Source organism: Eulemur rufifrons, chromosome 19 (assembly GCF_041146395.1).
Source record: "Eulemur rufifrons isolate Redbay chromosome 19, OSU_ERuf_1, whole genome shotgun sequence".
Lineage (NCBI taxonomy): Eukaryota > Metazoa > Chordata > Mammalia > Primates > Lemuridae > Eulemur > Eulemur rufifrons.
Window position 1 is genome coordinate 58,128,709 of NC_091001.1, and position 23,557 is coordinate 58,152,265.

Here is a 23,557-nt window from a genome sequence, read left to right on the forward strand (position 1 = left end):
AACCCTGCTTTTGGTGTCTGCATCCTGACACAAAGCTGTGGGACATGTCATTTCTGGCTCTCAGCTGGGAGAGGCCATCTTCGAGGGCAAACCTAGCACAAGTACAGCAGGAGCAGGCACTGCCCGGCCCCTCCCTGGCTTGGCCACATCCTCAAGAGGCTCTGGCTAGCCAACTGGGATTTGGCCAGGGAAGACCAAGTTGCCAACATGGCCTGGCCTTGACGTCCTCATTTTACAAAATGGCCTTGACTCACTGGTTTGATTATTAGTATCCTGAAATATTTAAAATCAGGAAAGGAACAGGTGTTTAGGCTTAAACTGTGGCCAGCAGATTGAGCATTTAAGCCTCACAACTCTTTGAACCAGTTATTCTTATCACACAGGTGGAATAGCTGAGGCTCAGAAAATTTAGTCTACCTAAAGACCATCAAGTTCAGACTCCAAAGCCTGAACTTGGCCATAGCCCCATCTGCTTTGGAGTCCATCTAACCAGGAGTGACTGGCCTCAGAGATTTTTATTATTATTTTCACCACGTCCCAGGTTCAGGCAGTGAAAACTTCAGTGGCTCACGGTGACATAATCATTAACCTCCAGCTTCAACAATTCCTGACGACAGCTAGCTGCAGGCCAGCCATCAGGACTAGTATAAATGTGCAGGCTGCTGGGCCCTGCTGGAATTCCAGTTTACCCACTGGCCATTCCAAACTTCCATTGGTCACAAGAGAGCAGAAGGGACCGCTAAGATCACTGGTGGCTGAACTGAAGCAACCAGATGGGGGCCCTTTCAGTCATCTTAGTAGACTTCCAAGAGGTCACCAGAGTTTAGAGAGAATGAGGCCTCTCCAAAACTTCCCCCTCAGAGTCCTCAATTTCGATATCAGCAGTAACAGGAAATGAGAGAATGAGCCAAAAGAACACGGAGGCAGAAGGGGCAGACAGGGCAGACAAGGTAATGCAATCTATTTACTCAAATCAGAAAAACCCTGGGAGTGGTGCCTGGCTAGGCCAGGGCTAAACAAGATCATGTCAGAAGAAAAGGAAGCAACTCCCTATCTCTTAGCCATTTCTGGGACGAAGAATGCAACCACAGTGACACCTCCAGACAAGGGCCACTCTAGTGGAGCCCACCTACTGGGCAAGTGCACACAAAACTAAAGTTCTGAGCTGCAAACATCTGGAAGTAAAACTACCAGGCCAAAATAATTGACAATGTTAATTCTAAGTGTTAAGTTTTATTTAAATAACCTCCAGTGAGAATAGAATGGGCCAATTACTACCCTTTCCTTGTAACACCAATTAACCAAGCCAGGGAGACTAAGTGCACCCTGCAGCCAGCCAGTCACGTGATGCGTGGGATGCCTCTCAAAGGGGTCGGCCACGACCCCGGCCCCGGCCCGCTGCTGGGGGAGCATCCACAGTCGAGCGGGGGTTCTTGATGGTTTCATCTACAGACACGATAAGGCACGCCGCCTCTGAGGCTGCCGTCAGGGCATTGATCCGCACCATAGCTGGCTCCCACACGAAGGCCTCAAAGTTGTCAGCAATGTCCTCGTTGTTGATGTCCACCCCATACCATGTGCCCCCCTAAAAGAGCAGGAAAAGAAGGGAGATAATATGGAACTGCTCTCAAGTTTCTTCTTGTATACTGGTATTCCAGAACACTTGGACTGTTAGAAATCTTTGCTCTCTGAACTTGACAGCATTTCCCCCAGGAAGACAGCATCTTCCGATGGCATCCCTTCAGGAACCTGGAAGCACCCCTACTCCTGCCAACCACTCCCTTCCAAGCCTGGACAAACCGATCACCCAAGAGCTCCAGGGCCTCCATCAGGCAAGCTGCTGTATTTCGGGGAGGCCCCATCCTCAGGTTATCTGAGGATTATGTGTATCAAACAATGAGTTCTCAAGAGAAACAAGAATGGATTCTTTTCCACTCCCTCATCTCATTGCTTAAATTAAGCCCCATTTTATAGATGAGGAAACTGAGACAAAGAGAGGTAAAGTGACTTGCTTAAAGTCCTAACACAAGCCAGAAGCAAGGTCATTCACTAAGTGTTGCTATCACAGTGCTGACCACTTACACATATCTGCTTAACAAATGGGGAAATTAAATTCTTAGAGGCTGAAGTAACTAGCCCAGGATCACACGTGCAGGTGGTGAAGCCACGGCAGGGCCACAGGTCAGCAGGGCTCTGGAGTGCTTCACCACCACGCTAAGAAACGCTCTGCCTGAGTCCTCTAGGCAGGAGGCTGCAGGGCTCCTCTCACAGCACTGTAAGGAGCAATCATACTCTTGGCAGAAGCACTGAAGAAACCCTGGACCTCCAGTCCTGGCACCATGGCCTCCCCTCTGACTTCAGAGACAACAGTTACTTGGTACTGGATGGAACTGCAGCCTATCACCTGGGCACAGCTTGTGTAAGCACAGCACACACTCAGAATCTAGCCCCAGGCACCCGCCAATCCCTGAACCCAGAGGAGACAAAGGACCCACCTGGGCATGCCGAGCCCGCAGCTTGTTGAGGATGTTTGTGGCATCAAAGCCAGCATTATCACACAGCTGGCGTGGGATAATCTCCAGGGCCTTGGCATATGCCCCAATCAACAGCTGCTGCTTTCCAGGAATAGTCCTTGAGTAATCCCGCAGGTACTTGGAGAGCTCCATCTCAATGGCTCCGCCACCAGCCACCACCGAATCGTTCTGCAGAAACAAGACCACCCTCAATTTAAGTGATTCCTGGTCCAAGCTCCAAGCTGGGCCACTCACCAGGTCCTCCAGCCCAGAGAGTGGTTCCTCATTCCTTCCCTCACTCGAAGCCCCAGACATGGCCCCTGTCTAGCACATGTCAACTTCAACCCCGTGAGCCTTATGGTTTCTGACTGTCTTCAAGGTCACCTGTAGCTCGAGGGTACTGGCACGATCACTGGGATGGCTGACTACAGCAGCTCCACAGTTTGCTAACAAGAAATCTTAGCTTTTAAGGCAGCATAAGCATCTCTATTTTTGAGAGACTGAGGTTCAGTTTCTCTTTGATTTGTGGGGTAAAGCAGGGCCCGCCATACCACCCCAGGAAGGCGGGATACATAGGGAAGGAATCACCACACACACACACAGGTCTGATCAGCTACGGCACAGTAGGCTGTGCAGGAGGAGGCCATTAGCCCAGTACCTTACCTTGATGGCCCTCCTGACGATCATGATGGCATCATGCAGGGACCGCTCTGTTTCCTCCATAAATTGCTCAGCACCGCCGCGGAGGATGAAGGTGCATGTCTTGGCCTTGGGGCAGCCAGTGAAAAAATTGTACCTATGCCCAGGATCAAATCATACACACGTGAACTCCTTTCTGCCACCATCTTGTTGTACTGTCCTCACTGCCAAGCTCTCCTAGGACTCAGTAGCTACTCTTATGTTCTTCATTCAGGGTGCCCAATCCCACCTTAAAGACATTTTCTTGGAAAGCTCTGGGGCTGCACCACTAGGGCATAAAAGGTTGTGGAGTCAGACTTTAGACCCAAGGAGACCTTTTTCTCTCCTTTAACACTGAATGTATCTGAGCTCTTCATGCCCAAAAGTGAAACCTTGAAGAAAGAGCAGTACAAGCTGTATACTACACCCAAAACAAGGCAAAAGGCTAGGCCCAGGTAGATATTGTGACCTCAGCCTATAGACAGCCGAGGCCTATGGCTCACCTTTCGCCGCCAATCTGGGTCTCTTCAAACACCTGGCAGTGACCCAGCACATCTTCTGACAGAGCATTCACACTGGTCTGGATTGAGCCTCCACAGGCCTAAGGCACAAGGAAGAAAGATCTAGCAGTGAAGGTTCACAATGAGCCCAGCTTCCCGCCACTTAGTCTCAAAGCCAGTTCCCAGGCTGGACTCTGCCACGGTGCCCCAGCACCCTCTGCACCGAGAAGCTGCCCTTTCCCCTGAGCTCCAAGCGACCCTTCCCCCTCTCTGAGAGTAGAAAACAAAATAGAACTAAAACACATTAAGAGCAAGTTAAAGGCCTAGCTAAAAGGAGATGGGGGTCCCTTCAATTTGGCTTACACTTTCTTCCCCAAACTAGGGTGCTTTGGGCCCAGCATTTGAACTCAGGAACCGTACTTTTTAAACCTAAAAGCGTCTTTTGTGAGATGCTCAAGAAAGGGAAGAAATCTAGCTTGGTGCATCAATACCTGAGTTCATCCAGCTAATCATAGTATTGCTGCTAGGTCCTCTCACAGACTAGATTTATTTCCTGACTTGTTCTGGTTAGACTAACTTTAAAGCAGTTTCTGTCACTGAGTGCACACACACACTGGGAATGCAGTGCTTCCTAGCAAAAAGACCATGCCAACCTGACAGTGCACTCTATTACAACAGTGGTGAATGAAAACCCCTTCAGGGCCATGAAGGCCAAGGAGCAGCCTGTGAAAGTTTACATACCATCATTGTCCTCTTCAGATCCTCCTCAGGTACTCGGCCAGCACAGAACATGTCCCTGTCAGCAAAGTACTGGGTGGCCACATCTCCAATGGGGAGTTTGGACAAGACAACTTTGGCTCCTGAATGATGGATCCTCTCTAACTTGTCATAGAGAATGTTCCACTCAGCATCAACAATTGCCTGGTAATCCTGTAGAGGCCCAGAAAAGGATGAGAATGCTTTGGGGTGGAGGTTGTCATATATGGTAGGGTAACATATACTCCCCAAAATAAAACATACTAATTTATCTGGTAATTAACAGGGGTAAGTAAAATAGCTGCTCCTCAGTCCAAGTAAAAAAGGACCCTATAAGATAACTTAGTAACCACCTAGAACTTCCAAACACAAAAGCAGAAGACAACCCCAGGGCTGGGAGCTACACCAAAGCTGGCACTGACAGGATATGAGAAGTAGTTTAGTCTGGCTGAGTTCTACTCTCTTCTAAGGTGTTGTACCCACGGAGTTCCCAATAAGATCCCTCCTCTAAAGGCCATTCTGTGCTAGGGACATATTTCCCAAGAGCTGCTCACAGCTGGGTGACACTGATACCTTCAGCGGCAGCCTTGGTAATATCAGTAAAAGGAGCACACCGGTCCCTGCAGCATGAGACCCAGTCTAGCCGGGGAGGAGCCCATACCAGCACAAACAAGGGGAAGCAAAATACTGGGCAGGCTGTGTACCTGGAGAGCCCCTGCCAACCTCCTCCCCAAGGCCAGAGCATAACATCTCAATAGGTCTTCCCTATCCCAATTTCTTTAGGTCAAGGTCACTCGGGGAGAGTACAGAGTGAGAAAAGGAGTGGGCCTGGTATTTAGACATCAATATTCAGGGAAGCAGGAGGAGAAAGGGGCCCACAAAGAGCCTGAGAAGCAGGGATGGGCTCAAGACAGCCATGAAGACCCAAGGCTCGGGCCCAGAAAGCTGCCCATTTCCACGCCACTGCCAGCTGGTGAGGCCTACCTCAACTGTGTGGACTCTGATCTCAGCATTGTCTTTCTCAGCTTTCAACTCGAGCTCAACATTTAAAAGGGCAATCATGGGATTATCGTACTTTTTGGGTTGCATTTCAAACCCAGCATAAGAGAAAGTCTTCTTGAATGCAACACCAGCTACCAGCTGAGAATCCTGTTAAAAAGAATAAAACAGTCCAGCAGTTTAGTACGTGCATGAAATACAATCAAGCTAGTGCTTTGCTGGGATAATGCCTGTCCACTCCTGTGAATCTGAAAGAGATAATCAGGTCTTTTTTTCACTGCTATAACAAAGCCTTTCCATTATCCCAGTCGTAAAATCTGGGACAGATCAACTTTTCAAAAGAAAGTAACACAAAACATATTTTAGTTATCCCTTTAATATAAGGAAAATCATTCAGTTCAATGACAAAGCATGGTAAAGGCCTGTCTAGGCTGTCCCCTAACACTGACCTCTGAAGCACTTGCCAATGGATACATGCGATACACTAGAAAAGGAGCCAGGTGTTTATGAATAAGACAGAAGCTATGCAAAGCTCCCCACTTCTATGCCCTAACTCCCAACCCTCAAGTCACCTACACATACACCTTCACACACCCCCACCTGCAGTGCACAAACACACAACCACCATGGCATGTGCTGTAGCCTAGATGCTTCTCTCCAGATGAAGCCAAAAGATCATAAGAAGTAGAAATCTCCTGCACAGTTCCTAAGCTATCATCATGGCTCCTTCCATCTCAATCCCTCAAAACATGAGATTCTACCACTTGTTCCCTAAGAGTGTCCTGTGGGTTGGATTTAACAGCAGAGCATGATAGAAAGCACACTGCACTCAGGACTCAGCAATACCATGAGACTTAGGTTCACATCTCAAGACATTTTTCTAATTTATTTTATTTTTTTTCAAGTAGAGACAGGATCTCGCTATTGCCCAGGCTGGTCTTGAACTCCTGTCCTCAAGCAACCCTCCCACCTCCGCCTCCCAAAATGCTAGGATTACTGGCATGAGCCACCATGTCCAGCCTCAGACCTTTTTTTCTTACTAAATGACCAAGGCATTTCTCACACCATAAAAAAGGATATTCAGTTCAATGACCTTTAGGTTCTCTGTCAGTGCTTATCTACAATTCTAATCTATAACACTGTAGCCTGTTAGTGAACAGTGTCTGTCCCCAATCCCTGCATTCATTCAAATCCACAGCCTCCTGAAGACAGCGATGCCTGAGGTGAATCATGACGGATGAGGAGAAATGAGTTGTCAAACAGAAAAAAGGGATGTTCCCAACAGATGGGGGGCAGTGTTGTAGAATCAGGGAATGAAAAGCCATTTGAAGTTGCTAGAATGTAAAAGACTGGGACCAGCCAATGAGGAAGAGGGGAGTGGGCAGAGGCCAATTTACAAGGCTACTATATGCTCTGCTAAGGCCTGGCTTTTATCTTGGAGGCAATGTAAACCCCAAAAGGCTTCACGCAGAGGAGTAAAGTGGGGAACTTCACCCTGCAACAGTAGTAAATAGAATGGATTTAGGGGATGCAAGACTGGAGGAAGGACAACCATGGTCCCAGGAAAAAGAGACGGATTCAAGAAATAATTAGTGAATTAGTAGGTAAAAATGAGACAATGGTGATTGACAGGTTGTGAGAAGTCAGAAGGGTTTTCAAGGATGACACTAGATGTCTGGTTTGAGTGATTGAAAAAACGGCAGTGACACCAACTACGACAAGAAAGAAAACGCTACAGGTTTGGAGGACAAGAGTTCAGTAGCAGTTGGATACAGAAGCAGGAGGCCCAGGGGAGAGGCTGAGGACTAAAGATAAAGATCAGGAAGTTCTTGGTTAATCCTGATAATAAAAAAGTAACCACTACCCCCAAACTGAATTCTGGGTTAGGTTTTATGCTAATAGTTTTACATGCAATGTGGGACATTCTGGAGAAAACACAAGTGTGGCTTAGAGAGCCTTGGCTTTCTTGCCAGATAAGATTATTGGTTCTGATCACTAGTTTAGTGGATGTCAACCTAATCTCAAGGGTTTATGGAAGTAGGAAGGCACAGGAGATGACAAATTGCTACTAAGGCAGTGGGTATGCTCGGCATGGTTCCTCACATCTGTAATCCCAACACTTAGAGAGGCTGAGGTGGGAGGATTGTTGGATGTCAAGAGTTTGAGACCAGACTGGGCAACCGAGTGAGACTCTCTCTGTCTATGCATACATACATAAATAAAGAGAACCTCAGCCCACTGGTCTGACATATGCCACAACAGAAGCGAGAATGACAAATTGTGAATGCAATCTGGGAGGGTAAAAGTCAAAGAAAAGAGGTAGGCTGTATTTCAAGTGGGTCTTCCCTTGTCCAGATCACTTCAGTTGACATCACTGAGGAATAGAGTAAGAAGTACAATAAGCCAGAGACTGAAAAGGTCAAAAGTAGCAAGGAGATATCAAAGAACATTTCAGGATACTTGCTATTTAAATTTAAATAAATTAAATCTAAAATTCAGTTCCTTAGTTGCATTAGCTGCATTTTAGTTCTACATTATTAGTTCCCATTCCTAGCTTAGTGAATGCCAATCTAATCTCACTAAGGGTTTATGGAAGTAGGAAGGCCCAGGAGATAAAAAAAAAAATTGCCCAGTAGCCACATGTAAATAGGGCTACCACATGTAAATAGGACAGTGTAGATAAGGTTAACAGTTCCACCACCACAGAAAGTTCTACTGGAAAGTGCTGAGTGAAGAGCCACACAAACTGATACAGATCAATTTCTAAAATAGGTTGTTAAAGGGACATAAGCAAATCATAGAACATTATATATTGAAAGCAGTCTTTTGTGTTTAAAAAAAACTATTTACATACATACTCATATATGCACAAAGAAATTCTGGAAGGATACACATACACAAACCGATAATAGTGGCTGCGTATGAACCAGGGTGATGTATAGAACACTTACTATTTACTTTAGGCCCTTTTATACAGTTTGAACTATGTATCATCTATTCAAGGTAGATGAATAGGCTGGGCATGGTGGCTCACACCTGTAATCCTAGCACTCTGGGAGGCTGAGGCAGAAGGATCGCCTGAGATCAGGAGTTCAAGACCAGCCTTAGCACGAGCAATACCCCAACTCTACTAAAAATAGAAAGAAATTAGCCAGACAACTAAAAATAGAAAAAATGAGCCAGGTGTGGTGGTGCGTGCCTGTAGTCCTAGCTACTTGGGAGGCTGAGGCAGGAGGATTGCTTGAGCCTAGGAATTTGAGGTTGCTAGGCTTGATGCCACAGCACTCTAGCCTAGGCAACAGAGTAAGACTGTCTCAAAAAAAAAAAAAAAAAAAAAGATAGATGAATAAAAGAAGGGAGAGCTTAACAATATCACTTGGGATTAAAGAGTGCACTAAAAAGTACCTCTCAGATTTATTAATTGGGAGGGTCATATATAATGTATTGAGCTAACCCTACTACTCACCCACCCCGACATTGATACAGAGAACCCAGGATTCTGAAAATCAACCAGTCCAGTTTTCTATTCTGCTGCCAAGCAAATAAAGACCCACAGAGTATCTTTATCCAAAAGTATCTAGTTACAGCCTATAGTGGCAATAAGGGAAGTACCACCCCAGTCTGACTTCCTGTCCAACATGCATTTTCTGTATACCTGTAATGTGTGCCCTTCTCCCATATGAGGCTGTCTGAAGGGTCGATGCGAAAGCAGGAGCTGTCTAGGGAAGCAAGCTTACCTCTAGGGCGCCACCCTGTACCTTCTTGATTCCAATCATTTTAAGCTGCAGCAAATCATCGAGCATCATCACCGCATCAACCACCATCTTAGCAAAGAAGGCTTTCTGCTGGGAGATAAGCTTGGAACTCAGAGCAGTCATGGCACACTTTTCCAGCAGCTTCCTCTGCTCCCTGGGACACAAAAGCAGAACCTGCATCAAGTCTTGAAAAGCAAACCCCTCTTATCTGATTCCATTGCAATATGGAGGCAGTTCCCTTCCAGCCTCTAAAGTCGGCCCTCTCCAACTTCGCCTTCTGTATCTTTAGGGCAGATTATCAGTGACAGATGGTGACTGCAGTCAAAGATCTCATATGTGACAGCCTTTAAACTATAGTCTATAGTCTCTTCTGTGCTGTGTGGGCTGGGACACAGCCAAAGGTCTCACAAGAGCCAAACAGCCCCAGGCCCATATACAGACTGCAACATGCTTCTACATCCCCTTTGGCCACAGAAGTCAAGGTTCTGACAAAGTCCAAAGGAAACTTACACTTTATCTGCCTTCTTCACAGTCACGGCAATCTCTTTGATCTTGTTAACTGCCTGCCAAGAACAGAAATTGAAAGAGTCTCTTATGCTAAAGACATACTGCTAAAGTGGATCCCAATCTCTCATTAGTTCCTAGTCTATTTACTCCCAAATCTTAAATATTTCTACTCTACAGTTGAAACAATGTTCTGGGTCTTGTAACTGCTCAGAAAAATGTAAATCTCTACAGTTTAGAAAACTCCAAAAGTTAGAAATGTAGAGTAGGTATACAGTTCTGAAGAATCAATAGGGGGCTTCTAAGATTTAGCTCTGGATCTGTAGGTAACACACTAAAACAAATAAGCAGAAAGAAGGTATGACACCAGATTAGGCCAAACCTTCTGGCTTACTGAAAGCATCTATGACAACTTCTAGTACTTTATATATTCATTACATATACAATATACAAATACATATAGTAAACTTTTAATCTTTTTCAAAATACTTCTCATATATGATCTCATTTTAATGTCCCCACTCGAAACAGAGATGGCAAAGGGAGAAAAGCCTAGAGAGATTAAGTACCTCGCCTAAATCACAAAATGAAGACTAAAGAGTGAATAATAACTAGGTCTCAAGATGTGCCATGAGTTACCTGATAAAAACAAAAATAGCCCTTACTTACTAAGAGCCTGTAAGTACATCATAGTCTACCAGGCTGTTTAACCTGAAGCTTAAAGAGATTAATATATCACATGAAATAGCTACTGAAAAATACAACTGAGAATCTTAGGAAGAAGTCAGAAAATGCCCAAAGAACCTTATTTTCCAATCTTACCACCCACCAGGAAAAGTATTCCCCTCACTAAGAAGAATGTGAAGGTGCCCGGGCACAAGGTCAGGTTAACCAGTACTCCCATACCAACTGGGTGGCTGTGCGGAAAGCTCGAATGATGATCTGGGGATGCAAACCTTCCTCCACGTATGGTTTCACCTGCTTCAGAAACTCCGCAGCCAGCAAGGTCACTGAGGTGGTGCCATCACCGACCTGGAAGAAGACAGGAAATAAACATTTTCTGACACTTAGGAAATTAAGCCCTGAACCTCCATTTTTAGGCACTCTACCCATTTAAACTAGACCACTGTTTAAATGGGTGTCAAACTTTTTTCTGGAAGCATAGGTTTTTTTTGTTTTTGTTTTTGAGACAGAGTCTCACTCTGTTGCCCAGGCTAGAGTGAGTGCCATGGCATCAGCCTAGCTAACAGCAACCTCAAACTCCTGGGCTCAAGCGATCCTCCTGCCTCAGCCTCCCGAGTAGCTGCGACTACAGGCATGCGCTACCATGCCCGGCTAATTTTCTCTCTATATATATTTTTAGCTGTCCATATAATTTCTTTCTATTTTTAGTAGAGACGGGGTCTCGCTCTTGCTCAAGCTGGTCTCGAACTCCTGAGCTCAAACAATCCACCTGCCTCGGCCTCCCAGAGTGCTAGGATTATAGGCGTGAGCCACCGCACCCAGCCAAAGCATAGGTTTTTGCAACAAGTAGAAAGAAGGCGACAGTACGTATCCATCTTGTAAGTCCCGAATTAATTCCCCAGACCCATTCTCCAAAAAGGACTGACTTAGGCAATCAAATTTTCTCAGGATATGAAATCACAAAATCACACATGTGAATTAACTGAGAACTTATTTATTATGTACATGGCATTGCGATAATAAGACAGTTCTTGTCATGCTTATAATACAATGCTTTACATGTCACAACCACCACGGTACCAAGAAGCATGAGAAAAATAATCTTTAAGGAGCAAAAAGTATTGTAGGAGTTTACAAAAAGATAATTTTCAGCCAAATCCTACTAAAACAAACCTTCCAGGACCTGCTGCAGTTTTTGTATTTCAAAAACTATTAGGGGCCGGGCGTGGTGGCTCATGCCTGTAATCCTAGCACTCTGGGAGGCCGAGGTGGGCGGATCGTTTGAGCTCAGGAGTTCGAGACCAGCCTGAGCAAGAGCGAGACCCCATCTCTACTAAAAATAGAAAGAAATTATATGGACAGCTAAAAATATATATAGAAAAAATTAGCCGGGCATGGTGGTGCATGCCTGTAGTCCCAGCTACTTGGGAGGCTGAGGCAGGAGGATCGCTTGAGCCCAGGAGTCTGAGGTTGCTGTGAGCTAGGCTGACGCCACGGCACTCACTCTAGCCTGGGCAACAGAGTGAGACTCTGTCTCAAAAAAAAAAAAAAAAAAAAACTATTAGGAATAAACAGATTACTAGTCTGCTAATCTTTCTTAGATGGTGCTTTTCTGTAATGGGATCTCTATCCAATTTTTAATGAGGGAGAAAAAGAACAAGAGAGCTTTTTAAGAAAACTGAGAAAGAGGCTGAGGCAGGAGGATACTCTGAGCCCAGGAGTTTGAGGTTGCTGTGAGCTAGGCTGATGCCATGGCACTCTAGCCCAGGTGACAAAGCAAGACTCTGTCTCAAAAAAAAAAAAAACAAAACAAAACTGAGAAATGTCCAGGCATGGGGGCTCACACCTGTAATCTCAGCACTTTGGGAGGCCAAGGCAGGAGGATCCCTTGAGGCCAGGAGTTTGAGACCAGTCTGGGCATCACAGCAAAACCTCATCTCTACAAAAAATACAAAAATTAGCTGAGTGTGGTGTAGTAATCCTAGCTACTTGGGAAGCTGAGGCAGGCGGATCACTTGAGCCCAGGAGTTTGAGGCTGCAGTGAGCTATGATGACATCACTGCACTCCAGCCCAGGCAAAGGAGTGAGACCCCGTCTCAAACAAAACAAAACAAAACAAAAAAAAAACTTTTAAGAGAGAAGAGTGAAGGAGCAAGCAAGCACGTGTTTCAAACTCCATTTAAACATACACTTGATTTTCCTACCTCAGCATCTTGGGATTTGGCAATGTCAACTAAAGTCTTTGCTGCAGGATGGACAACATCAAGGAGTTTCAGAATTGTGGCCCCATCATTAGAAATTGTTGCTTTGCCTTAAAAGAAACAAATAAAAGTTTAAAGCCTCTTTTTTAAATTCTGTCTTCTAGTTGGACCTGGAGTCCAAATACACTTTATTGGGATGGGGCAAAGGGGATCATGGCAAGATTGAAGGGGACAGATACTGATCTGATTTTATATAGTTAGCTCCGTGCACAAAGGGCCACCTAAAATCACAAGCTTTCAAAGACCACAGGCTTTCAATATTCTTTGAACAGCAATTAGTACAGCTTGACTGGATGTAGAACATATTTTAAAATAAGAGCAACCACTTAGATAGATATTCTTAACAAGCGGACACCCTCACCCATCAATTAATACACTAAAACTTAAGGGGCAATTTCCTCCTTGTCTTGACAATGATACAATGCGAGTGACCACAGGCAACTCCAGATGATTTGATTTTACGTTTCTAGGCCCTATCTTCAGGCAATGGGCTCCTGAGCCCAGGTTCTCCAATATATTACCACAAGGGCTCAGCATTCAGGACAAGGTATGAAATGGAACTGCTTCAGAGTGAGCAATCCCTTAGATATCTTAAAAGCAGTGGGATTTCCGATGCCAACCTGTGCTAGTCCAAAACACTCCCTGGGAGCATTCTCTCATGCGTACAGGCCTGAGAAACCCTGTAGACTTACCTCGGCCATCCACAATAAGCTTATCCATGCCACGGGGACCCAGGGTAGTTCTTACAGCCTCAGCAATCACCTGGCAGGCACTGATGTTACTCACGAGCTGAGGAATGCCTTGGGAGCTATCAGTCCCCTCTTTTAACAGAATAACTGGTGTGGGCTAGAGAAGAAAGAACAATTTAATAATCATCTATTACAATGAGATTCAAAGGGGGAGGGGAGAGGAAAAATGCTCCCACCTCCCCTGTAACAGAATTACCTGGAGACCTTCTTAAACCATATTCCCCCACTGTCCACCACATCCATTCCCCATCAGCCTCTACCACCAGAGTACTGCTAAGATTATAGCATACCCTGCAGGTGTGCTAGACAGGAAAATGGTTTGAGAAGCAATGATGTGATAGAATAAATCATGTGTTCACCAGTGCCCCGCTGAATGAGCATAAACTTTTCAACTTCTGCCCTTATTCCCTGTGCTGAGGAACTAGGTCACAACACAGGAGGAAGCGGGCCCTGCTCAGTGTTCAGCCCCCAGCAAAACATCCACTTGTCTATTATTACAGCTCAATCTTAGAGAAGCAGATGGGGCACTGATGCAAAATGCAAGAAGCCAACAGCTCGAGGTGTTGTCCTGGAGATGCCTAGGCAGGAAGCTTTGTCAGGGATGTTCAGCTGGAGTGGAAGAAAACAGGCAGAGAAACAAAGAACACCTTTGTCCTGCCTAGCAAAATGACAAGTCTAATTCATACAGTAGTGTGTCTCTCTCTCATGCTGGCTCAATAAAGCTTCTGTGTGACTATTTCCAATCAGCTACCCCAAAGAAGTTTTTCTCTATTTTGTACTGGCTTCCAGAATAGTCACTGTCCCTATAAGGGCCTAATTTGCAGACTTGCTTTAGAAACTTTGGGAAGGCAGAGATACTTGCTTGTTTTATTTATTTTTTAAATACCCAGAGTCACTAATGCACACTTGCTTGTTTTAAAGGGCCTGCTCAGGTTATCTTTGCTCTAATGACCATTAGCACAGAGAGTAATTTCTCGACTTAGCAAACCAGGGTTCTTTCTCTGTGCATCTAAGCCTGAGCCTTCAGAAATGAGTTCATGAACCAGATCCAGTCTTCCCAAGTGTTTCTGACTAATTTTGTGTGTGAAACAGAATATAGTGAAGGTAAATACTATTTCAAAACTTTTATTGTGTTACTTAAATGTGCATTACTAGGCAATGGCTTAAAATTTATTTCTTTAGTATGGAATGCAATAAAAAGTTTAAAAGCCACTGCACTACTCTACCCCTGGGGTACTTGAGGGATCTGAGCAGGGAAGGTACAGGAAAACACGGGCTGCCCTGGGCTAACAGTAAAGAGTGAGGAATTCACATACCAAAAACAGAGTCTAGCAATCCATGAGACTGACTCTGTACTAACTAAGCAATTCCTTAAAAAGTCCAACTTCTCTGGCCAGGGTAGCTATAGAATAATGAACAAGAGAAAGACTGGAATAAAGTTAAAGAGGCAGGCAGGAACTAGATCACATATCCACTTGTAGACAATGTATGGTAAGGAGTTTATATTTCATTCCTGCAAAGAAAGACGGCCCTGGAAAAACTTTCAGTAAAGGAATGGCACACTGTAATTTACAATAAAACAAAAATCACTGTAGAAAATGGGTAAGAGGCAAGTCATAATATGTGGATATATAAAAATGGGCTGGAAAGATGCCCAGCAAACTCTAAGGAATAAGAGAGTAGAGGTAACTTAATATATCACTCAGTAAATTTTTTAAATGATGTCAAATAATCACTTATTACTCATTAATTTTTTTTTTTTTTTTTAAAGAATGCTTGTCATATAACCCCCTACATTTGGGTCAGGCATGGGCTAGAGAGGAAATTCCTTCCTGTTTCTGGAGTGTCCCAGGTCTGGTGATAAGAAATGACTTCTCTATCCTCCCAGCATTCTTTCAGGCCCTTCAGTTGGCGCAGTCCCTGGTGCCTTCTGTAAGGGAAAGCTGTGTCTCCTGAAAGGCTTCACCGTCACTCAGTCCTGCTAAACCATTCCTTATGGCAGTCTCAAGTCTTCTCTGGTCCACCCCTGCCCTGAATGGAGTCTTATAATTTAAATAAAAAACCAACTTGAGTCTCAATCCCTTCCTATCACCTTCAACAGGTTCTTCCATCTCTTCAACAGGCTAACTTATCCAATTCTTCTGTATACTTTTTCTTACATCCACCCGCAAATTGTACTCCCATCTACCAGAGCCACCACACCATTTCTACAAAAACCACTTTCTTATCACCAGGCCAGCAATTCCTCAGAATCCCAATTCTTCTGAGAAGTTTTCTCTATTGCAGTAAACAGGGGTATCCTGAACAGGGGATCTCATGACTTTCTCTTTGCTGTCCCTTGCTCACAACCTTTGTATCACCATCATCTTTAAGAACGAGTTTCCCAAAGGCAAGGACCACAGTAACCTTGATTTGTAGAGTGCCAAGCTTTGGCCACACATGAAGCCATGTTCAGCAGCTTTTGGTGCTGAAAATTCAACTGTTACTTCAAAGTGCTTTGATATAAACCATGAAAAAAAGATAGCACTCACTGGCTTCTTGACTTTTTTGGAAAAGCGCTGGCAGTAGAGTGACACTAAATTTACTGAGAATTCTTAAGTACGAAGCAAGAAGGGCTTGGAAGCAGCTGACCCCATAGTCCCCATGTCCTCTATGCTTTGTAGGCTCTGTAGAAATGGCAGGCTGGGCCCTCCTCTAACAGTTCCTCAGCAGCAGACACTGATATGGAAAGCCCAGCTTCTGTCCCTCAGTTACTGTCAATCTCACTCATTTTTATTCCTCAAGTAAAGAACACAGCAGAATCCAATAATCTGCCAGGGGTATCATGGAAGGCTTTGGAATTTCAGCTTCATGATCTTCCTCTTCATCCTACTTTAAAATGTTTACCCAGCATTCTTAAGCTAGATGTTCCACAAAATAAGATCAGATGTGTATATGCCAAGGCACATAATGTTCAACAAAGGCAAGGATATACACTCTGTACGAGCTGTAACAAAGTCACAGGACTGAAGTTTTGGGGGACCTCTTAACCTCTCTTTCAATCACAGAAGGCTTCTAGAATATCAGGGACCAATCTGATGACAGGAGGACTCTTGGTGATAGTAGTTTCACATTGCAAAATGGGGAAGAGATATAAAGAGCTGATACAATAGAGAAACAGAGTCAATCTGACAGAGCAGGGGTCAGTTTAGGGAAAATCCAAGTGTTGTGGTCTGAAGCCCCTCGGTGAAGGGTTTTATCACCACACAGAAGAATCTTGGTTATGATTCAGTTCCTTGGAATGCCAACCAAAGCTCTTATGTAAGCCTTGGGAGCAGGCTGGACTGTAGGTGTGAAAGGAAGCAAGCAACCACTTAGCAGAATAAGAGCTAACATTTGCTGAGAGCTTACTACATGCTAGGCACATTGTATGTTACAAACCTAGGCACTCAGTGTGGCTTCACAGCCCTTACTCTCAATTGCTATACCATGCTGTTTCTGCACAGAAGATGAAGAAGACTTCAACTGAATAGGTAATGCTGAATACGGACTGAAAAAGGGCAGTGCTAGAGGAATAAAGGGGAGAGGGAGTACAGACAAATGCCAAGTTCCTTCTACTTTGGGTACAAATTGAATTCACAGGGCATTTGGTAGGAGGAGGAACACCTCACAGATGTCCGTCTGACATTTATCAAGGCAAGGAGAAGCTGCAAGACGCGGGAAAAGAACAGAGGACTGAGTTGTTTTGATAGGCCAATATGGATAAAGTGAACTGCCAAGTACGCAATATATCCGTCAGGGTTTTGCCATCAAACAACTCTTTAGAGTTGGCCCTACTCAATAGCAACCCAGGAGATACCACTGAGGCTTGGGACCCACGGAAGGTATCTGCAGCTCTGAGAGGGAGAAGACGGGCTGGGAGTGGTGGTGGAGAGCAGAGCTTACAAAAGCCCTTTAAGGCGCCTCCAAGATTCACAGCAACCCCCCACCCCATCAGCCCCAATTTTAAGAAAACGACATCCAGACTTAGGTAGTCCACTAGAAAACCCTGTCTAATGTCAACGGAGTCAGAGCCCGGGTCTTTCCACCTCTGTTCCAGTGTCCCCCATCTGTCCTGCCCATTCTCCTGGATGAGAGACTGCACCCCCAGCAACCAGCAGGGCCTAGTATGTTCAACAGGCACTCACTATGCGTTTATTTAACGACTGAGCCAGTCAGTGAATACTAGCCTAAGTGTCTTTCCCTGCATGCATCGGCAGGCGGGCTTGGGGACAGCGAGCAACTAGAGTCCCCGGGCACAGCACAACATAAGGTCCACATGCTGCCTCCGCCCATTCTCAGAAGCACGTTTTCAGAGTCCGCATTTCCCAGGACAGCCTGGGCTTCCAAGTCTGGCCGCCAACCTCGCAAGCACGCTCGACCCGCACTGGTTTCACCCAGGTCCCGACTGGAGGCGGGGGGGGGGGGGGTGCTCGAAAAAGGGGTCCCCGACATGGGTTCTCGGCCCTGAAGCACCCTGGGACTTGTACTACCCAACCGGCCCGACCACAGCTCCCCCTCAAGCCCCAAACAGCCCTCGCCAACGGCTCCTGCCCGATGCTCGGGCCGAGCCGGGCCGCGGCGAGCCGGGGTCGCCCACAGGCTGGGGGTCGGGGCGAGAACAGAGGCGATAGACGGAAAAGGGTCCCACGGGGAGGACGCCAGCCGGGCGGCGCCGGCCACCAACCAAATAGCCGCGGATGGCGGCGGATGCGCGAGACGCCACTCACCATCATTTTGGAAGCTATTCAGGTCCCCACTACTCTTCCTCTCCTCTCTCTGGGCCGCCCAGCAACCCACAATGCTCCGCGCTACAGAAATCCCCAGAAGCTTCGCCGAGCTGTTGGACCGGGAGAGGAAGGGGACGGGCCACTTCCGCCACTCTATGGTTCGCTACCACAGAGTCGGTGTGGCTAGAAGAGCCAAGAGGCTGGGCCTTGGGGGACGCTCTAGCGAGAGGCGCTAGTTATCGCGGGGATAGTCGCGTGTCGTTCGCGCTTTTTGTCTTTGAGCCTGTTGGGTCCTTGCTCCCTCGGTCCTGTCACCTACGAACCTTGATTCCGTTTCCCCTACCCACGGACGTCAGACCAAGAAATGCAATAAAGCCAAACGTTTATTAAATGCCAACTGTGAGACAGACTTATGCTAAGTAGGCACTTTTCGTGAGTCATCTCATTTAATCCTCACAAGCCTATTCTGTTGGTACTATCATCGTGCCCATTTTACTGATGAGGGAACCGAGGCGGAGAGGTTAAGAAAGGCGTCCAAGTCACAGTTACACAGTAAGTGCTAGCGAAGCGGGCGTGAGAAGCTGGCCTCAATGCCGGTTTTCTGGCTCTGTACTGGCCAGGGCCTGCCCGCCGGTGGCGTGCATCAGACCGCGGCCAACGCCGCTGGAACTGGGCGGAGGACCGCCGGACTAGGCGGATGCCTTCCCGAGGAGGGGGTGGGAGGAGGCAAATCGTCAGGCGAGGCGGCCTCGGGGTGGGGATCCGGCGAGTCCACTAGAGCTGACGGCCAGGACTTTCGATGACTGAAGCCAGTCCTGCGGGGCGCCTACGTCCACCTCCCTCTCCTCCCCGGCCCGCCCACAGCCGGCGAGGTCCGGGAGAGTCAAACCCAAACTGAAAAATGCTGGGGCGGGGCTGAGGTAAGGGCCAGCAGTAGCCAGAGTTTAGGCCAATCAGCCCTCGGCCCCACTTGTCTCGACCAATAGGAAGTGGGCTAAGGCGCAGAGGCGGAAAGTGTGGCTACATGAGCAGGCGTCAGAGCCAATCAGCTGTGGGCCTCGTTCCCGTTGTCCAACCAGCGGCGAGAGCGGGTATGTGGGCGGGAGGCCGGAGCAGCTGTCAGGCTAAAGTCCGGCTAGCGACGCGCGGGGACAGCGGGAGGAGACGCGGCGCCGGGCCGGGCCCTGGAGATGGTCCCCGGCGCCGCGGGCTGGTGTTGTCTCGTGTTCTGGCTCTCCGCGTGCGTCGCAGCCCACGGTGAGCGGCAACGGGCGGGGCTGCGCTGCGGGGCGGGGCTGGCCGTCCAGCTTGCGCGTGTCTCGGGCTGGGGGCCATGGGTCACCTTGGGGATCCCGCAAGTTCAGAGCAGGACAGGTCTGGGGACGGGCGGCTGGAGTGAGTGGGTGCTGGTCCCCAGGGACATGAGCTGGGCGCAGCCTGCGGCTCAGCTCTGAATCCTCAGCTTCCCACGTCCAAGCAGGTCCCGGAACCTCCCTCGCCTCCCCACGCACTAGCACCTACCCAGGTGATTTAGGGTAAGACCAGGAGGAGGCACAAGAGACAACTAAAGATGCCACAAGCTGGAGATATGTATGTGAGCATTCATATACATATACAGGAGCACACATTCCTACATATGGGCTCACACGCACAAACGTAAGTACCCACAACCAGTTGCACCTACACGGGCAGATATACCCACAATTTATACAGATAAGCACATGCAAAGGCAAGCAAGGATGTGTGGGGGGAGAAGGGGAAGTTTACCACTAATCCAGGAAGGCTTCCTGGGGGTGCATCTGATGGGGGGCCCCACTTCCAGGGCAAAAGTCTATATAGCTAAGTACTAAGTCAGTGGAGCTCTACTTGGTGGCTGTGATTTGGGCAGTAAGCAAGGACAGCTAAAGTCACAACCATTCCCAACTAGGGAGCACATAGTAGTGGCTCAGTAGTTTGTTGATTGACTAATGGACCTGTGGCAGCAGCTTTTATCCTTCAACATTCCTCAATCTCTCTGGGTTAAGGAAACCAGGACTCAAGTCCAGGTAAAACATTAAACTCTGGTGCTGAAGAGACGTTTCCATACCCCTAGAAAAAGCTAGTTCTTCTGGCAACTCTCTTCCTCAGTGCAGTGAAGCTGGACACAGTTGCTATTTATTCATTCAACCTTTATTGAGCACCCACTATATTATAGCCACTATGCTAGGCTCTGGGGATTCAGTATTGAATGAAGCTACAAACTTAAGATCCTTGCCCTAGTAGAAGAGACAGACATTAAACAATTATGCATCCTGTATAATTATTATGTTGACATATCAATTGAAATAAATAGTACATTTGAATGGGTTTAGGGGAGGGCAATCATGAGGCAGAAGCTTTCTCTGAGAAAGTGACATTTAAGCTATGATCCGAAGGATGACTAGGAGTGAGCCAGGTAAAGTGGTGGCAGGAGAATGGGAGTAGGGAGCCATCCAGGTAGAAGGAACAGCTTGCAGGAAGGCCCTGAAAAATGAAGGAACTGAAAGGCGGCCAGTGCAGCTTGAACATAGGAAGGAGATGAGACTGTAGTAGTGGCCAGGGGCCAGATCAAGCAGGGCCTTGTAGACCACCGTTAAAAGTTTAGATTTTAAGTGCAAAGGGAAGTCGTTGAAGGGTATTGATGCCCTGAGCATGGTGATATAATTGCTAAGATATTTTAAGATCTCAAGTTGTTGTTTGGGGAATAGACCTTAGGGAGCAAAAATGGAGGCAGGTAGACCAGTTAAGAAGCTGAACAGTTAGGAAGAGATGGTAGTGCCTGGACTAGAGGTATGGCAGTGGGACTAGAAAGTCAACTTTTAAGTTTTTGGGAGAACTGTTTTGTATTCGGGCCACTATATCTCTAACCTGAAACTCCCAGGTCTTCAGAGCAAAAATGGGTTAACCCTAGAGCTTTCAGTCTTCCTGGCTCACCTGTGTATGCAGCAGCAGATGCTCTAAACCTCTGGGGTTACTAACTCTGTCTGCATCAATTCTATCCTCCCCAGGGCAAAGACCATCTATCCCACCTACCTGGGGGATCCAACCAGCTGAAGTTGGGGCCCTGGATCCAGATTATAGCCAGCCCACTTGAAAACACAGGTCTGTGACCTGAACATGAACCAGCTTGTTCCCAGGAGGCTTCTCACCTGTACTCTTTTATCTTTCAGGCTTCCGCATCCATGATTATTTATACTTTCAAGTGCTGAGTCCTGGGGACATTCGATACATCTTCACAGCCACACCTGCCAAGGACTTTGGTGGTATCTTTGTAAGTTCAGAGAGGCCGCTGATCTCTCTGATCCTCAGCCTCCCCCTTCCCCTCTCATCCCACCTGGGTGCTGAGACAGGCAAGGGAGCAGAATCCAGCTATCCTCCAGGAGCTGCACTGCAGAAAGGAAGCACTTCCAGCTACTCCCTTGGGTATAATATAGACCTGGGCACAGTGGAGGGACAAGCTGTCTCCTTGGGGGACATAAAATAATGAAATACCAAGAGCAACAGTTTCCTCTGCCAGCTTTAGCTCTGAACTATGTGACTTAAGGCAAGTCACTTCCCCTTTCCGGGTCTATAACCAATTCCCCTATCTCATGGAAAGGCAGGATAGGGTAAGACAACCAGATAGGCCTTTGTGAGAATTAAGCAAAAATGCTCAAGTGCTTGGCAACACAGAAACCATTCCACATTTCCTTCACACTTTATGAGTGCCAATAAGATGGGATTGTCAGCCCAGTCCTAAAGCCGATGTGTCTCCTTACACTGTCACCTTGAAATGTCTAAACATTTTCAGCACACAAGGTATGAGCAGATTCACCTTGTCCCCGCTGAACCTCCAGAGGCCTGTGGGGAACTCAGCAACGGCTTCTTCATCCAGGACCAGATCGCTCTGGTGGAGAGAGGGTAAAGAGTGGGCAGGCATGGGCAGATTCAGAGATTATTGGTGGTGGTGGTGCTTTGAAATTGCTGTTTTTAAATGATTCATATTTTTAAGGGTCTTTAAGAAATGTCTTAAGATTATCCATATTTTTGGCTATTACAAGCCTTTATAACAAGTGCTTCATAGTCTTCCTTCCATATTCCCAGGGTGATGGTCTGGGGGAGAGTAGCTGGGACCTGCCTTTCCCTTGGTCTCATCATCACCTCTTCCAGGGGCTGTTCCTTCCTCTCCAAGACCCGGGTGGTACAGGAGCACGGTGCTCGGGCAGTGATCATCTCTGACAACGCAGTTGACAATGACAGCTTCTACGTGGAGATGATCCAGGACAGTACCCAGCGCACAGCTGACATCCCTGCCCTCTTCCTGCTCGGCCGAGATGGGTGAGGGCTCCTTGTCTCTGGCTGTGTCAGCTCCAGGCTGGGTGCTATGACTTGGGGAGGTCAAGGTCAAGGGTAATCACCAGTCCCTTCCAATGGGCCTCATCTTGGAGTGCCTCAGATGAAGGGCAAAAGTTCCTGGGCTTTGGAATTCCCAGAGTGGTGGGGACAGTGGGGCATGATGGGATGCTGAGAAAGTGACCATCACCACCTCTCTTCATACCCTCCCAGCTACATGATCCGCCGCTCGCTGGAACAGCATGGGCTGCCATGGGCCATCATTTCCATCCCAGTCAATGTCACCAGCATCCCCACCTTTGAGCTGCTGCAACCACCCTGGACCTTCTGGTAGAAGAGTTGGTCCGATATTCCAGCCATAAGTGACTCTGGGCTGAGAAGGAGGAACCCAGGAATTTTGCTATTTGAAATTTGGGGATAGCATTTAGGGCCAAGTGAAGCCAGGTAGAAGAAAAGGGTTTGGGGCTTGGCTAGGCTAAGGGAAGCCACACCACTGGCCTTCCCTTCCCCAAGGCCTCCAAGGGTACCTCATGCTACAATAAGAGGCAAGAGCCAGGTCCCAGGGCTTCTGGCTAGAATCTGGAACAAAAGGAGCTAAAGGCAGACAGCCTGAGAGCCATCTGTGATCTGCCACATCCCACCTGGTTCCAGCATCCCCTACCCAGGGTCTCTCCACAGTGACCTTCACAGCAGTTGTTGGAGTGGTTTAAGGAACTGGTGTTTGGGGACTCAATAAACCCTCATTGACTTCAGCAATAAAGCTCATCAGGGTTGCAAATGTGTCCTAGAATAAGAGAACACAGGGGTGGGAAGGGCCTTCAAACTTATTTGGTCCCATACTGTCGTTTTGAGGGAAGGAAATTGAGGCCCAGAGAAGATAATGACTTGCTCAAGGTCCTTGAGGACCCATGTTCAGACCGTTAGTCTTGGATCCCAACACAGCTTCCTAGTCAAGAGCTGAGGAAGGCACAGGAAGCCCCAGTTCAGCCCCCTGGGGAGAAGCCTAGAACTGGGGATCCAAACTGGACCTCAGAGGATGCTTGCTCTTGGGCTTTAGAAC

General features: G+C 47.2%; 2 protein-coding genes across 8 annotated transcripts; one reads left to right on the forward strand and one right to left on the reverse strand.

The window, feature by feature from the left end:
• Positions 1–1,221: 1,221 nt before the first annotated feature.
• CCT7 (chaperonin containing TCP1 subunit 7) lies at positions 1,222–18,249 on the reverse strand. Of its 7 annotated transcripts, XM_069495207.1 has the most exons (13): positions 18,148–18,249; positions 16,820–16,917; positions 13,343–13,496; positions 12,594–12,700; positions 10,612–10,737; positions 9,712–9,764; positions 9,184–9,355; positions 5,432–5,596; positions 4,433–4,621; positions 3,695–3,792; positions 3,177–3,309; positions 2,496–2,702; positions 1,222–1,585 (listed from the first exon to the last, which is right to left on the reverse strand). In XM_069495207.1, exons 3-13 carry the CDS (start codon positions 13,368–13,370, stop codon positions 1,364–1,366), a joined length of 1,500 nt encoding a protein of 499 aa, XP_069351308.1. In that variant the 5' UTR covers positions 13,371–13,496; positions 16,820–16,917; positions 18,148–18,249; the 3' UTR covers positions 1,222–1,363. The 7 variants fall into 7 exon arrangements, with proteins under 7 accessions (XP_069351308.1, XP_069351306.1, XP_069351310.1 ...); XM_069495205.1 differs by lacking the exon at positions 16,820–16,917; XM_069495209.1 differs by lacking the exons at positions 12,594–12,700; positions 16,820–16,917 and having other exon boundaries at positions 10,612–10,695.
• A 1,016-nt stretch (positions 18,250–19,265) lies between these two features.
• PRADC1 (protease associated domain containing 1) lies at positions 19,266–23,295 on the forward strand. Its single transcript, XM_069494496.1, has 5 exons — positions 19,266–19,404; positions 21,336–21,436; positions 21,956–22,065; positions 22,315–22,482; positions 22,711–23,295. The coding sequence occupies exons 1-5, from the start codon at positions 19,338–19,340 to the stop codon at positions 22,829–22,831; spliced, it is 567 nt and encodes a 188-aa protein (XP_069350597.1). The 5' UTR covers positions 19,266–19,337; the 3' UTR covers positions 22,832–23,295.
• Positions 23,296–23,557: the final 262 nt, after the last annotated feature.